This window comes from Triturus cristatus, chromosome 10 (genome assembly GCF_964204655.1).
Source record: "Triturus cristatus chromosome 10, aTriCri1.1, whole genome shotgun sequence".
NCBI classification, from domain to species: domain Eukaryota; kingdom Metazoa; phylum Chordata; class Amphibia; order Caudata; family Salamandridae; genus Triturus; species Triturus cristatus.
This window is the reverse complement of record NC_140593.1, coordinates 18,929,143-18,944,135: the sequence shown is the minus strand read 5'-3', so window position 1 is coordinate 18,944,135 and position 14,993 is coordinate 18,929,143. Positions and strand designations below refer to the sequence as shown.

At 48.0% G+C, this 14,993-nt stretch overlaps 1 protein-coding gene across 1 annotated transcript; it reads right to left on the bottom strand.

Moving 5' to 3' along the window:
* Positions 1-12,171: 12,171 nt before the first annotated feature.
* LOC146788733 (protein LDOC1-like) lies at positions 12,172-12,681 on the bottom strand. Its single transcript, XM_085630954.1, has one exon. The coding sequence runs from the start codon at positions 12,679-12,681 to the stop codon at positions 12,172-12,174; it is 510 nt and encodes a 169-aa protein (XP_085487080.1).
* Positions 12,682-14,993: the final 2,312 nt, after the last annotated feature.

The window sequence follows — 14,993 nt, the reverse complement described above, 5'->3', positions numbered from 1 at the left end:
GGTTTTTCAATGGAAACTACGCTGCTGGGCGTCACTGAGACAATCCGCCAGAAATTGAATAAAGAAGAAACAGTAGCGCTCATCCTTTTGGATTTGAGTGCTGCTTTCGATACCATCTCTCACGAGGTGCTCTTAAACACTCTGAGTAACGTAGGAATCAGTGGGGATGCTTTGAAATGGATCCAGGACTTCCTCTCAAACAGGACATTTCAAGTTTTCTCTGAAAACACATGCTCCAAAATCCATTCATTCAGTCATGGTGTACCACAGGGATCCATCCTGAGTCCACTTCTCTTCAACATCTATGTTAAGCCTTTGGCTGAGTTAGTTGAGGAGTCGAGACCCACGATCTATTCATATGCAGATGATTCACAAATTATTTTTTCATTGGCGGCCCAAAACGTAAATGACATCTCCACGCTTAAAACTGGACTGAACAACATCACAACTTGGATGAAGGAAAATTTCCTAAAACTAAACGGTGAAAAAACAGAGGTGATCATTCTAGGTAAACAGAAACATCTATGGAGCCATCAACATTGGCCAGAGAAAATGAGCAACCTCCCAAACCCAGTTTTGCAAGTACGTAATCTGGGTGTACTCCTGGATGATACTCTGAGCATGCATGCACAATCAGTTAGAGTGGCAGCCACCTGTTTCTCCATCTTACGATGGCTGAGGAAAATCTGCTGGATGCTCCCTGAGTCAACCAGGAAAACGGTGGTGAACGCCTTAATAACATCCCGTTTAGATTATGGAAATGTCCTTTATTTAAGGGATTTTAAGGCTGCTTACTTCTAAGCGTAGCGCTTGGATATTTAGGCGCGGATTACATTTTTAAAAGTACCCCTTTTAGTATTTGTGTTTATAATTGTTTGCTTATTCTTCCCTGTTTTTAAATGTCACTCTCACCTGCACTTTAAATCGGGCCCTCACCGCTGCTTTAGCGGGTCATCCCCAGCGCGTTCGGCGCCCTTTACTGCATTCTCGGCGCCATCTTGGATAGGGGAGGCTGGCAGGAACTGACGCGACGTAGCGCTCCAGCTGGCAGGTGGTTTCTGATTAGAGGCAATTACCGGGGGAAGCCTTTAAAAGGTGCCCTCAAAGGTACGACAGCATTTTAAGGCTGCTTACTTCTAAGCGTAGCGCTTGGATATTTAGGCGCGGATCACATTTTTAAAAGTACCCCTTTTAGTATTTGTGTTTATAATTGTTTGCTTATTCTTCCCTGTTTTTAAATGTCACTCTCACCTGCACTTTAAATCGGGCCCTCACCGCTGCTTTAGCGGGTCATCCCCAGCGCGCTCGGCGCCCTTTACTGCATTCTCGGCGCCATCTTGGATAGGGGAGGCTGGCAGGAACTGACGCGACGTAGCGCTCCAGCTGGCAGGTGGTTTCTGATTAGAGCCCTATATATCTCCGTCATGCTGACGCGCAGCGTGTGCGCCGTACTCACGCCGGAGTCACGCCAGAGTCCAGCCCGTTTGCACCCGTCCGCGCTAAGGACGGGCTGGACGGCGTTAGGATAGATTACAATGACAGGGAGAATACTAGGATAGTATATACGAGGCAGGAGTTCATTGCTTTAAAACCGTCCAAACTTCCATGCCATCACGGGTACGTCCCGGAGGGGTTCTTGACCTCCCCCAATTGTCAATGTTTCCGGTCTTCTGCTCGGGGACCGATTCTTTCAGCTGCTGTTTCAAGGCCTAAATTCGACACTAAGGTGAGGAGCAACACGGGTTTTCTTTTAAACGCGAGGTCCTTAATTAAAAATAATCAGGCCAGGAAACAAATTGTTTTGGCACTGATAGGTTCCAGACTCGACTATTGCAATGCTCTTTATTTAAGCATTAACAATGGCCTGTTAACTCGTCTTCAAATGGTGCAGAATGCTGCTGCTAAATTGGTTCTGGACCTGCCCAAACGGGCCTCTGCCCACACTGCTAGAAGGACCCTACACTGGCTTCCAATCGAGGCCAGGATATCCTTTAAGTCCTTGTCTCTGATTTACAGGGCTCTGGCCACCAACAGGTCCGGAGGCTTGAGGGACTTGTTGGTCCCTTATACACCTTCTAGAACCCTCCGGTCGGCCAATAAATCCTTGCTCTTAGTTCCCCAGATACGTAAAGCTAAGTGGGGTGGCAGAGCTTTCTCAACTCTGGCCCCTAAGCTGTGGAACACTCTGCCTTTGGAGATCAAATCTCTTCCCTCCGTGCATGCGTTTAGGAAGGCCCTTAAGACGTGGCTATTTGCCAATGCCTACACTTAGACTTGATTTTGCCTTTCTTTTGAATTGTTTTTGGTTAGGCGCCTTGATGCCTTCGGGCTAAGTAGCGCGTTTACAAATCTCCTTTCATTCATTCATTTAGGATCAAATAAGGCTAACCTCCATCGTCTACAAATGGCTCAAAATGCGGCAGTCAGATTACTATGCAATGTACCTAAAAGGGAATCAGTCTCTGCATTCCGACGCAAACTGCACTGGCTTAATATTGAAAATCGAGTGAAATGTAAAGCTCTCACCCACATGTATAAAATAAAAGCCAACACAGCCCCGAGGTACCTTTGCTCACTGGTAAATACATATATTCCATCCAGGAACCTCAGATCAGCCACCCAGGGCCGTTTCAGGATTCCTAAATTTAAACGCACTCGCATAGGAGGTAAATCCTTTGCTTACTTAGGCCCGTATCACTGGAACTCTCTCCCCATTTCATTGAGAAATGAGCCTAACTACTTCAGTTTCCGAAAGTTGTTAAAAACCTGGTTATTCGATAAATATAAAATGAAAAAAAAAAAACTTTCTCTCCACCTGCAACAGCTAAAATGCACCGGGAAACCCTTTTGGGTAGCCGATTCGCAGTACAAATGCAAATAAATAAAGAAATAAATAAAATAAATTGGCTTTGCCCATTTTTACAGGCGATTCATTCCTGGTTTCTCTGAGAAGGTATTCACACTTACTCGGCTTTTGAAGAAGGGGTCAAGTTTGAGTGGACTACGGTAACGGAGGGAGCTTTTCAATAATTAAAGAAGATCTTTATCACAGCCCCAGTTGTTTTGCATCCTAATCCTGAGGAGCCTTTTTTCGTTGAAGCTGATGCCTCAAATGTGGCCGTTGGTGGAATCCTGTCTCAGAGACACAAGAGCACTGGCCAGCTCCATCCAGTCGCATTCAGATCTTGAAAGTTTACATCAGCAGAAAAGAACTACTCAATTTCTAATAAGGAGTTATTGGCAGTAAAAAATGCTTTTCAAGAGTGGAGGCATTATTTGTTAGGTGCCCGACACGAGGTAACAGTGTTTACAGACCATCGAAATCTTCAATTTTTGAAATCGGCGAGTACACTTACTCCCAGACAGTTGAGATGGTCTTTGTTTTTTGCAGACTTCAATTTTGTGTGGACCTATAAGCCTGGCTCTGCTAATGGTATGGCTGACGCCCTGTCTCGTCTTGACACTGGAGAAACTGAAAGGGTAATGGAGAAGGGTCTAATCATTACTAATGAGAAAATAATTGGTGTAATCCATTTTCCCGAATTTGAAGACAAACTAAGTAAATCCTTCAATGATTTGGAACTCAGTGGTTGGGCCAGGAGGCGTCGAAGACGACCAGGAGCTGGATCCGAGCTGTCCCACGAATGATGTTGAGTGCTGCAGCGTTGGTGCCCGAATTGGAAACCACAAGCCTTGGCAACAGCAACCCATGCAGAAAGGAGAAAGGTGCTAAGGCCAAGGTATCTATCTGCTCATCTGCCCTTGGGATGGGATGGGCATCAGTCCTAGTGACTGCATTGAGTCCCCTGTAATCCACACAAAACCTCATCTCTCTCTTGCCATCTTTGGTGTGAGGTTTATGTACCAGGACTACTGGACTAGCCCAAGAGCTATCTGAGGGTTCAATAACTCCCAAATCCAACATCTTTTGGACTGCTGTCCTCATACTGTCCCTGACATGGTCAGGTTGCCTCTAGATCTTATTCTTCACAGGCAGACTGTCCCCAGTGTCCACTTCATGAGTGCACTAGGTGGTCTGACTTGGAGTCAGAGAAAACAAATGTCTAATCTGGCAAGGAAGTTTTCCGCAGTCTGTTTGTTGCTGGACAGTGAGGCTGCCTGCCAAGGCTACATCATCTACTGAACCATCATCAGGGTTCTGAGAGAGCAGGTCAGGGAGTGGGTCACTCTCTTCCTCCTGTCCCTCATCTGTAGCCATAAGCAAGCACATGTCTGCCCTGTCAACATATGTTTTTAATCTGTTGATATGAAGTACTTTATGGGGACTCCTAGGGGTTCCAAGGTCTACCAAGTAGGTGACCTCCCCTTTCTGTTCAACAATTATATGGGGGCCACTCCAGTTGTCCAGGAGGGCTGCTGGGGCCACAGGCTCCAACACCCACACTTTCTGCCCTGGCTGGTAAACAGTCAGCACAGCCTGTTGATCATGCCAGGTTTTTTGCAATTCCTGGCTAGAATCAAGGTTTTTAGTTGCCTTTTTCATGTACTCAGCCATCCGGGAGCGGAGATTAAATACATAGTCCACTATGTCCTGTTTAGGGGGTTTGAGAGGTAACTACCATCTCTCCTTCACCAGACACAAAAGACCCCTCACAGGGTGGCCAAACAAAAGTTCAAAAGGGCTGTAACCAACCCCCTTTTGAGGCACCTCCCTGTAGGCAAATAAAAAGCAGGACAAAAGGATTTCCTACCTGCGACTAAGCTTTTATGGGAGACCTTTGATCATGCCCTTTAAGGTTTTGTTGAATCTTTCAACTAAACCATTGCATTGTGGGTGTGGTCAATTTGCAATTCACTCCACACTCCTTCCACATTGCAGTCAAGTAACTAGACATGAAGTTTGCATCTCTGTCAGATACTACCTCCTTAGGGAAGCCCACTCTTGAGAAAATTTTCAGGAGGGCCCTTGCCACCACAGGTGCTGTAGTGGTCCTAAGGGGAGTGGCTTCTGGGTACCTAGTGGCATGGTCCACCACAACCAGGATACATCTGTGCCCAGATGCTGTTTGAGGAACCATGGGACCAACAATGTCAATCCCAACCCTCACAAAAAGAACCCCCACCACAGGTAGTGGTATCGGGGGCGCCTTTGTGGTGCCACCTGCCTTGCCACTGGCTTGGCAGGGCACACAGGAGCAACAAAACTCCTTATTGTCTTCAGACATGTGGGGCCAGTGAAAGTGAGGAACAATTCTGTCCCAAGTCTTGTTTTGACCCAGGTGTCCTGCTAAGGGAATATCAAGGGCTAGTGTCAATAGGAAGCCCCTAAACTTCAGAGGTATAACCAACCTCCTGGAAGCACCAGGCTTGGGGTCTCTACACTCTGAATAAAGGAGTCCATCATCCCAATAGATTTTATGGGTGCCACTAGCATTCCCAACAGCCTCACCAGTAGCCTGTTTTCTGAGGGGTTCAAGAGAGGGGCAGGTGTTCTGCTTCTGGCTCAGATCTGCCCTGGAAGGGCCCCCTGTCCCCAAGAACTCACCCTGGTCATGTTCAAGCTCCTCTGGGACAGTTCCTGCTTCAGTCTCAAGGTCATCTAACTCAGGAGGCTAATCTGTATTCTGAGTAAGGGGAGAAGGCACTGCCTGAACACTACTGCTCCTGCTCTTGGGAGACACCTGGTCCATTCTTCCAAAATCCAGGGCCTGTCCAGTTTTAGACATTTTGGCCTGTGACCTACACGAGGAAATATCGCGAAGACGCGTAAGTGCTTGTCCCGCCTGTTTGCGATGTTTTTTGCGTGATCGCGTTGGAAATGTGTCACCAACTTGCCCATGCGATCGCTAATTGGTGCGGCCATCTTGTTTTTACTTGTCCCGCCTGCTCGCGATGCTATTTCCTGTTCCGGGTCACGCAATGCATGCTCTCGCCCATTCGCGATAAGTATTTCCTGTTCGGGAACACGTATTACGTGTTTGCGACACTTTCTGCATGCTCGGGGGTAAAATATCGCACAAACATGCCCATGCGGTCGCAATGGGCGCGGCCATCTTGTTTTTCATTCTATTGCTATGGTTCTGGGGCCTGCTTTTCAATCCTCCCTCTATCTTTTCAATCCTTTGTTTCCGGAAACTTTTTTTTGATCTTTTTTATTTATTATCTCTTTCTCTATTTTCCTGATTCTCTATTTTTTGTTTTTGTCTACTTTTTGTGTGTTTTTTAACTACTTTTTCACTCTTTTTCAATTACCTGCTTTTTACATTTCTTTTACTTACTTTTTAATTTTTACCTTTTCTTTCCTGCCCCCGCCTACTACACAACCATGGCAAAGTGCCACAGGGCTCATCGTAGCCAGAGCCGCGAACGCCTTCCACACAATGGGTGCAAGCACGGGCCTTATTTGGGGAGGTGGAGTTGGCCGCACAGTTTTTTTTTTGTGCAGCGCCACCTCCCCTTAACCCTGGCAGCAGGCCTGGGTCCGGGTCCGGGCTCCAGGAGCATCGGCAGCAGTGGGGAAAGGTAGTGTTTCGCTGCTCTGGTGTCTGGCGCAGCCAGAACCAGTTGACACGCTGGTGGTCTGATATCCTGGACCGGGAGCAGGACCTGCTGGACCTGCTAGGAGTGGAGGTACCGGGTCTTGTTGAGTAGCTATTTAATTATTACTACTTTGTGTCTGTTCTACTGCTCTGTGTTATATATTGTGACTATATTTTTTTTTCCGACCAGCTAGAATGCTACTGCTTACATTACAGGTAAATTACATTTAAAAGTCTTCTGTGATTGTTATGACACAGGTGCTCTGCGCTACTAATCTTACTTATTTGCAACTTTGCGTTTGCGCTCCTTTTGTGTGAATATGTAAGAGTGTATTTTAGAGAACTTAAGTTAGGTAATGCTAGAGTGACTCTAGTCCTTCCTTTGTCCTGTCACTAAGAGATAGGGGTGGATTGATACTTAGTTTTAGTTACTTATTATAAGTTTGTAATTTTTTAGTGGTCTGCGTGACGCCCCCTCTGTAACGTCACATGCTGCTGAGTGCTGCTAGTGCTTACCCCAGTCCTTAGTAGAACCTTTTGTAGTTTGTTCAGTGAGTGGTAATAGGCTTAGTGTCACGTTCCTCGTTCCGATGTCCCCGGGGCTGTGTTGATGCTGTAAGGGGGCCCACCTCTGGATGACCCCAAGTCCGACTTGTGTGGAACCACGGACTTTTGGGGTGATCTAGCGGGGGAAGGAATGGGTGGGGACTGCAGGGAGGGAGATCTGTGAAGGCAAAAGACAACAAGACACCGTATGAGACCTTTGTTCTACGTATACAGCATGAACTACTCGTTTTACCGTTAACTGTAGTGCTTTCTGATCTAGCTTGCCCCCTCACCTGTAAAGTAAAGAAGGTACGTCAAGACATATAGGGGAGAGCTAGAGGCAGTGGTCAGTGGTCTCAGGCACTAATGCAAATGACAAGGAAAGATCACACGTATGGAGAATTGCAATGAGCCAGCACAGGGAACACACAACAAGTAACACAGTAGTTGCACAAATACCCACTTGTAACTGCCCCTCTAGGTCCAAGCCACCGGCGTTGGTACCACCCCTTCTTGCCAAGACTCTCTCTCGTATGTCTAAGGAAATGATCATATAAGAAAACAAAATATGATGACTGGCTACTGAGTTGTGCCGATTAGCACTGCTTGCTTCTGCCAGTAACTATGAATCACGCATCACAGGCTATCCCTGATGCATGAGAGCACTCCTGTGGCTTTGCGACTTGCTCCGCCACTTTACCCAACGATATGAAATATGCCCCCGGCAGGTTTTTTAGGTCCAAGGGCTGTCTTACTTCGTGAGACTGAACGGCGGTTACATACGCCCTGCCGGGCTAGCCATGTCTATCAAGATACGGTCGCTCCCCTGCATGAGACCGGCCGGTCTCTCCAACAGAGGGGCGTACGTCACAACAGTTCCAAGGATTCCTAAGGCTGTTCGTGTCCACGGAGACTGAGTCTCTGAACTGTGGTCTAAGGGGAGGGGTGCCGAGTAGGGAACCTTGCCACAACACTTCTACCTCGGTTCAGAAGCCTCCAGGTTCACGAGCCGCTACCTGGGTGTGTCTCTCTTCGGACTGGGTCTTTAGCAACACTGCGTTACCTCGGCTCGTCTCCGGTCCAAGAATTATCGGCTCCGAGGGAGTCGACCTTTCCCCTTTTGACGTTTGACGACGGGCGTAGCGTGAGTCACGTGATGCGCCTCACGCAACGCCCGTCGGGAATTGTAGTCTAAAATCGGGTCTTTCTGTTCTGTTTTTCCCGTTCTCGGCCGGCGGTGCGCTGTCGATGGATCCTGACAGCACATCCCCCTTCCGAGGATCACCGACGGCCGCCAGGTTTGCAGGGGTGCAACCTATGGAACCGTGCAATCAGCCTGGGTGCGTGGACCGCCGACGCGGGTTCCCACGAGTCGTCTTCCGGCCCATACCCCTTCCATGAGATTAAATACCATAACCTGCCCCTCACAGTTTTTGCGTCCAGAATGGCTTTCACCTCGTACTCCTGATCATGGTGCACGAGGATCGGTGCTGGGCGACAGTTCCGGGGCTGTCTGGCGGGTTTCAGAAGGGAGACGTGAAATACCGGATGGATGCGAAAGTGTGAAGGTGATCTCACTTTAACCGCCACCGGGTTTACATGTTTAAGGACCCGATACGGTCCTATGAATCTGGGGTTGAACACGCTATATTTCCGAAATCAGATATTCCGTGTCGATAACCACACCCAATCCCCTCGATTGTATACAGGCCCTGGTCCCGGTGTTTGTCCGCTTGTCTTTTGTACTGGTCTTTTGCTTTCATCAGATTACCTCTAGCTAGCGCAAGTACCTTCCGCATGAACACTAGCCTTTCGTGCAATTATGGCCGTCGCGTGTCGGTGTTAGACATAATCAAGGGAGTAAATCTGGGATGGAACCCGTAAGTACTAAAGAATGGAGTGAACTTTGTGGATGAGTGTGTTGCGCTGTTGTAAGCGATTTCTGCTGCCCATAACCACTCCACCCACGCATCTGTAGCTGTGCTCACATAACATCTAAGGTATTGCTTTAGAGTCTGATTTAGCCTCTCGGTTTGGCCATCCGTTTGAGGATGGAAACTCCTTGATAGGGAAGAGGTGACCTGGAGTTTGGAACACCAAGTCTTCCAAAAGCCTGATGTAAATTGGGCCACCCTATCGGATACAATGACTTGCGGGAGTCCATGAAGGCGAACAATATGTGTGAGCAGGAGTATGGCCAATTGTCCCGCTGTGGGTGCCTGTTTACAGGCTACAAAGTGACCCATCTTGGTGTAATAGTCGATCACCACCATGATGGCTGTCATTCCTTGATCCCGGGGAAGCCCGACGATAAAGTCCACAGAGATTCTTTCCCAGGGTCGCTCTGGCATGGGCATCGGTTGCAACAGGCCTGGTGCGGTTCGTTGATCAGGTTTCATCTGGGCGCAGATGGAACATTCTTGTACCCATTGCTGAACGTCAGGACAAACCGAGGGTCACCAGAATTGTCTGAGCACTTTTTCTAGAGTCTTTGTGCGCCCGGTATGTCCAGCACAGGGAAGAGCGTGACACCACAAGAAAACCGTCTTCCTCTGTGTCTTGGTGGGAACAAGCAACTGACTTCCTTTCAAGGGGAGGCCTTGATGGATTCTCCATTCTGGGTGGAACCGAAGCCAGGTTCTCCACGCCGCGGTACGTATCCCTCTCCGAATGTTGTTCAAAAAGTCGTCTGTGGCCACAATACCCACCACTCGACTTGGTTCTATGAGCGTCTTTTCCTTACCCAGTTCTTTATGCGGTGGGTTTTCCTGTCGTGTGAGAGCGTTGGCCTTCCGATTATTCACTCCAGGGCGAAAGGTCACTATAAAGTTGAACTCAGCGAAAAACAACGTCCATCGGAGCTGCCGCGGTGTAAGGTGTCGAGCCGCTCATAAAAACTGAAGATTGCGGTGATCGGTATAGACTGTAATCTGATGTGCTGCCCCCATCAACCAATGCCTCCATTCCAGGAAGGCATCTTTAATCGCCAAGAGCTCCTTTTCCGCGATTGTGTAATTTTGCTCCGCTGGGTTCAACTTCCGTGACATAAAGGCAATGGGGTGGAGGTACCCTGTGGTGTCATGTCTCTGTGACAGCACCACTCCCACAGCGATTTATGAGGCGTCTGCTTCAAAAAAAAAGGGCAACTCCAGTTTTGCATGCACCAGAACAGGAGCGGAGGTGAAAGCCTGTTTTAAGAGCTCAAACGCCTCTTGGGTTTCTGAGGTCCAAAGGAATGGAACCTTCACTCTGGTCAATTTGGTCAGCGGTGCGACAGTGTTGGAGAAGTTTTGAATAAATCTCCTATAGAAATTTGCGAACCCCAGTAGGCTTTGAATATCTTTAACGTTGTGCGGACGGGGCCAGTCCACCACCGCCTTTACCTTCCTCTCTGCCATAATTTGTCCGGAAGGGGTAAGCATTACCCCGAGGAATTCTACGGTGGTAACGTGAAACTCACATTTTGTGAGTTTACAAAACAATTGGTTTTTGTGCAAGTCCTGTAATACTCTCCGCACATGGGTAATGTGTTCTTCTTCAGTGATTGAGTAGACGAGAATGTCGTCAATATATACGACTATGAAGATATCCAGAAAGTCACGCAACACCTCGTTGAGGAAGAATTGAAAAGCGGCAGAGCCGTTACAGAGCCCAAAGGGCATAACTAGGTACTCAAAAAGCCCGTACCGTGTCTTGAATGCCATCTTCCATTCATCGCCTTCTCGCATGCGCACAAGATGATATGCCCCTCTTAAATCCAGCTTGGTGTATATGTTTGCAGCTCTCACCTGCTCCAAGAGAACTGGAATCAACGGGAGAGGATACCGATTTTTCACCGTGATAGCGTTTAATGCTCGAAAGTCGATGCAGCACCTTAATTCCCCGTTGGTCTTAGGAATAAAAAAAAGTGGTGAGGCAGCAGGTGATCGTGACGGATGAATAAATCCGAGTCCCAGGTATTTGTCTAAGTAGGTACGGAGATGCAGGTTTTCTGGTATGGTGAGTGTGTATATCCGCCCGCAGGGTATCACCGCTCCCAGAACCAAGTCAATCCAACAATCGAATTCTCGATGAGTAGGGAGCTCTTCAGCCTTTCTATCGCTGAATACCTCCTTGAAGGAGTGGTAACAGTCAGGTAAAGTTATCTCTTTCTCCGCAGCGGCCGCTATTCCATGTCTGGTGGCTAACACTTCCGACGGACGAACTGGCTCTCGGTTGCAATGTTTTTGACAATACGCTGACCTCAACTTTAGAGTCTTTGTGGCCCAGTGGATACTGGGTTCATGCTTCTGTAGCCACGGGAGTCCAAGAATGATTCCGTATTGTGGGGCTTGGATGACATTGAATGTTGCCCACTCTCGATGATATCCTTCATACGTGAGTTCGTACTCCGAAGTGTGATGTTGTATGGGGCCTGACTCCAATTCTTTGCCATCCACGGCGTAGACCAACTCCGGGGTGGCTTTGAGGATGAGTTGCACTCCTAGTCTGGCGGCCTCCTGTTTCTCCATGAAACAGCCTGTAGCCCCGGAATCAACCATGGCTCGGATCGGGTGGAGTACTTGGTTGATGTCAATATGCAAGGTTATAAAAAAAATGTCTTTTTCCCTGAAGGAAGAATAGTCCACTGAAGGGATAGTACGTCTCCCTGAGATCTTCCCTTCAACCGGTCTCAGGTGCGGCAGTTTTCCTCCCCCTTGTCCGTTGTCACAGTCGCCATCTGGCCGAGATGAGATCTTCCATATGCAGGTTTCACGGGGCATTCCCTGATGAAGTGGCCTTTCTTGCTGCAATATAAACATAACCCTTGTTTGCGACGATGGTCTCTTTCACTCAAGGTTAGCGAGGCCCTCACCGCTCCGATTTCCATAGGTTCGGGTTTGGTAGGGGTCTTCTCAGGGGGTCCGGATCGGTCACTCCACAGATTAGCCCTCTCTTTTCATGTGTGCTCTCCTTTCCGCTCTCTCAACCGATGGTCCAACCGCAGCGTCAGATCAATGAGGGCAGTACAGGTACTGGGTTGAGGCTCGATTTGCGCCAGGACGTCTTTCAGCTCTTCGGTGAGGCCATGGTAAAAGATGACTGACTGTTTGGTTTCCGGCCAATCGGTTTTGGCTACTAGACATCAGAAGTTGTTCAGGTAGCTTACCAGATCTAATAAGCCTTGCTTCAACTCCAATAGGTCTCTATCCGCCGAGAACGTTTCTGCTCGTTGATCGAAGGTTTTCTCAAATGCCGTTCTGAATGCGTCCCAGTCGTAGAGCAGTGGGTCATCGTTCCTCACGATAGGGGCGGCCCACTGGGCAGCTTCGCCCCCCAAATAAGATATAAGAAAGGCGACCCTAGCTTGGTTAGTCACAAACATTTTGGGCTTACAGGTGAAATGGAGCAATACCTGGGTCATGAAAACCTGGACCTTTTTTCTATCGCCGTGGAACCTCTCTGGTGGGGCCAAGGGAATTGTAGCTGGGACTTCTACCACCAAGGACGTAGGTGGAGACGGGCTACCCACACTAAACGGGTTTCTTTGCAGATAGTCTACACGAGAGTGCAAGGACACGGTTTCCTGTCTTGAGGCAGCTAGTTCTATCTGCATCTGCGCTAACGTTGCCATTACGTCATCTAAGGTAGCCATGGTAAGCGTTCAACACAACCAGGGGGATAAGAGAATTCTTGGGCCGATAGTTCTGTCACGTTCCTCGTTCCGATGTCCCCGGGGCTGTGTTGATGCTATAAGGGGGCCCACCTCTGGATGACCCCAAGTCCGGCTTGTGTGGAACCACGGACTTTTGGGGTGATTGAGCGGGGGAAGGAAAGGGTGGGGACTGCAGGGAGGGAGATCTGTGAAGGCAAAAGACAACAAGACACCATATGAGACCTTTGTTCTACGTATACAGCATGAACTACTCGTTTTACCATTAACTGTAGTGCTTTCTGATCTAGCTTGCCCCCTCACCTGTAAAGTAAAGAAGGTACGTCAAGACATATAGGGGAGAGCTAGAGGCAGTGGTCAGTGATCTCAGGCACTAATGCAAATGACAAGGAAAGATCACACGTATGGAGAATTGCAATGAGCCAGCACAGGGAACACACAACAAGTAACACAGTAGTTGCACAAATACCCACTTGTAACTGTTCCTCTAGGTCCAAGCCACCGGCGTTGGTACCACCCCTTCTTGCCAAGACTCTCTCTCGTATGTCTAAGGAAATGAACATATAAGAAAACAAAATGTGATGACTGGCTACTGAATTGTGCCGATTAGCACTGCTTGCTTCTGCCAGTAACTATGAATCACGCATCACAGGCCATCCCTGATGCATGAGAGCACTCCTGTGGCTTTGCGACTTGCTCCGCCACTATACCCAACGATATGAAATATGCCCCCGGCAGGTTTTTTAGGTCCAAGGGCTGTCTCACTTCGTGAGACTGAACGGCCGTTACATACGCCCTGCCGGGCTAGCCATGTCTATCAAGATACGGTCGCTCCCCTGCATGAGACCGGCCGGTCTCTCCAACAGAGGGGCGTACGTCACAACAGTTCCAAGGATTCCTAAGGCTGTTCGTGTCCACGGAGACCGAGTCTCCGAACTGTGGTCTAAGGGGAGGGGTGCCGAGTAGGGAACCTTGCCACAACACTCCTACCTCGGTTCAGAGGCCTCCGGGAGTATCACGGGCCGCTACCTGGGTGTGTCTCTCTTCGGACTGGGTCTTTGGCAACACTGCGTTACCTCGGCTCGTCTCCGGTCCAAGAATTATCGGCTCCGAGGGAGTCGACCTTTCCCCTTTTGACGTTTGACGACGGGCGTAGCGTGAGTTAAGTGATGCGCCTCACTCAACGCCCGTCGGGAATTGTAGTCTAAAATCGGGTCTTTCTGTTCTGTTTTCCCCGTTCTCGGCCGGCGGTGCGCTGTCGATGGATCCTGACACTTAGCACTAGCAGAAAATCAGCATCATCCAACCAACAATTTGGTGTATGCAAAAATGTAGGCATGTGTCCTCCATTTATGCATTTTTGAGGAATAAAAGAAGTCGAAATGCTTACTTAATGTACAATTGGCATGCATGGAATAGGTGGGCTAGGTCAAGTGGCACGTAATACTTAGGCTTCGTTAGTATTCTGGAATCAGAATGGAACACTGAATTAGTGTAGATAAATAATAACTAGTCGGTCCACGAATCCCCAGATACTACTTGTCGACCAGATTAGATAGGTCAATTTTATTTCAATTATTGTTTACAAAATGTTTTTTTTACCATCTTTCAAAAATAGTGTATTTGTTTCACATCATCAATATTTTTCTCTTTCTTTCTTATCTTTCATGATCAGCACCCAGGGGCAAGAAGACGGGGTCAGAGTCGGCGAGAGCCGTTGAACCCCAGGGACAGGAGGACCAGGACGAGGGCTCTTCTGCTAGCCCCAGTAAGTCATCCTGTTTATAATATTAATAATTCTTTTTCACTAACTTTTACTGCACCATATTTTTTCCAAACTATTTCTTCCATTTTCTGATGCTATTTTTTACCAACAATTATCCTTCGATCTAGACTATCTGTTTCTAACTTTTTGTTATCTCTGCCTCTAACTGCCTCTGCTATGACTCTCTGTACTACTACTATTAGTCGGTTTGTAGATAAGCTTGCCCAGTTGGCCACTCTTTATTTAAAAGGTTTTAAAGAGAACTCAGTTTCACCAGTAGATCTAGCAATTGAGTCCAGTCCTTTGGGTTGTCCTCTTGTTCTCTTTCTAATCTTGAGGCTTTTTGACAATTCCCACAAACAAAATCCCCAACCAGATTTTACTATTTTGATAGGAGAGGACATACTACTACTGTTGTAGGGATTTTGCACATACAGAACTTTGCACAACAAAATAGGTTGTTGGTGATGGGAGGTTGGACCTTCCTCACACCTCAATCAGAACCCACCACAATCCCCTGCCCGACTAG

Excerpts from the sequence above, each read along its gene's own strand:
- LOC146788733 (XM_085630954.1), bottom strand. The coding sequence starts at position 12,681 with ATGGCTACCTTAGATGACGTAATGGCAACGTTAGCGCAGATGCAGATA.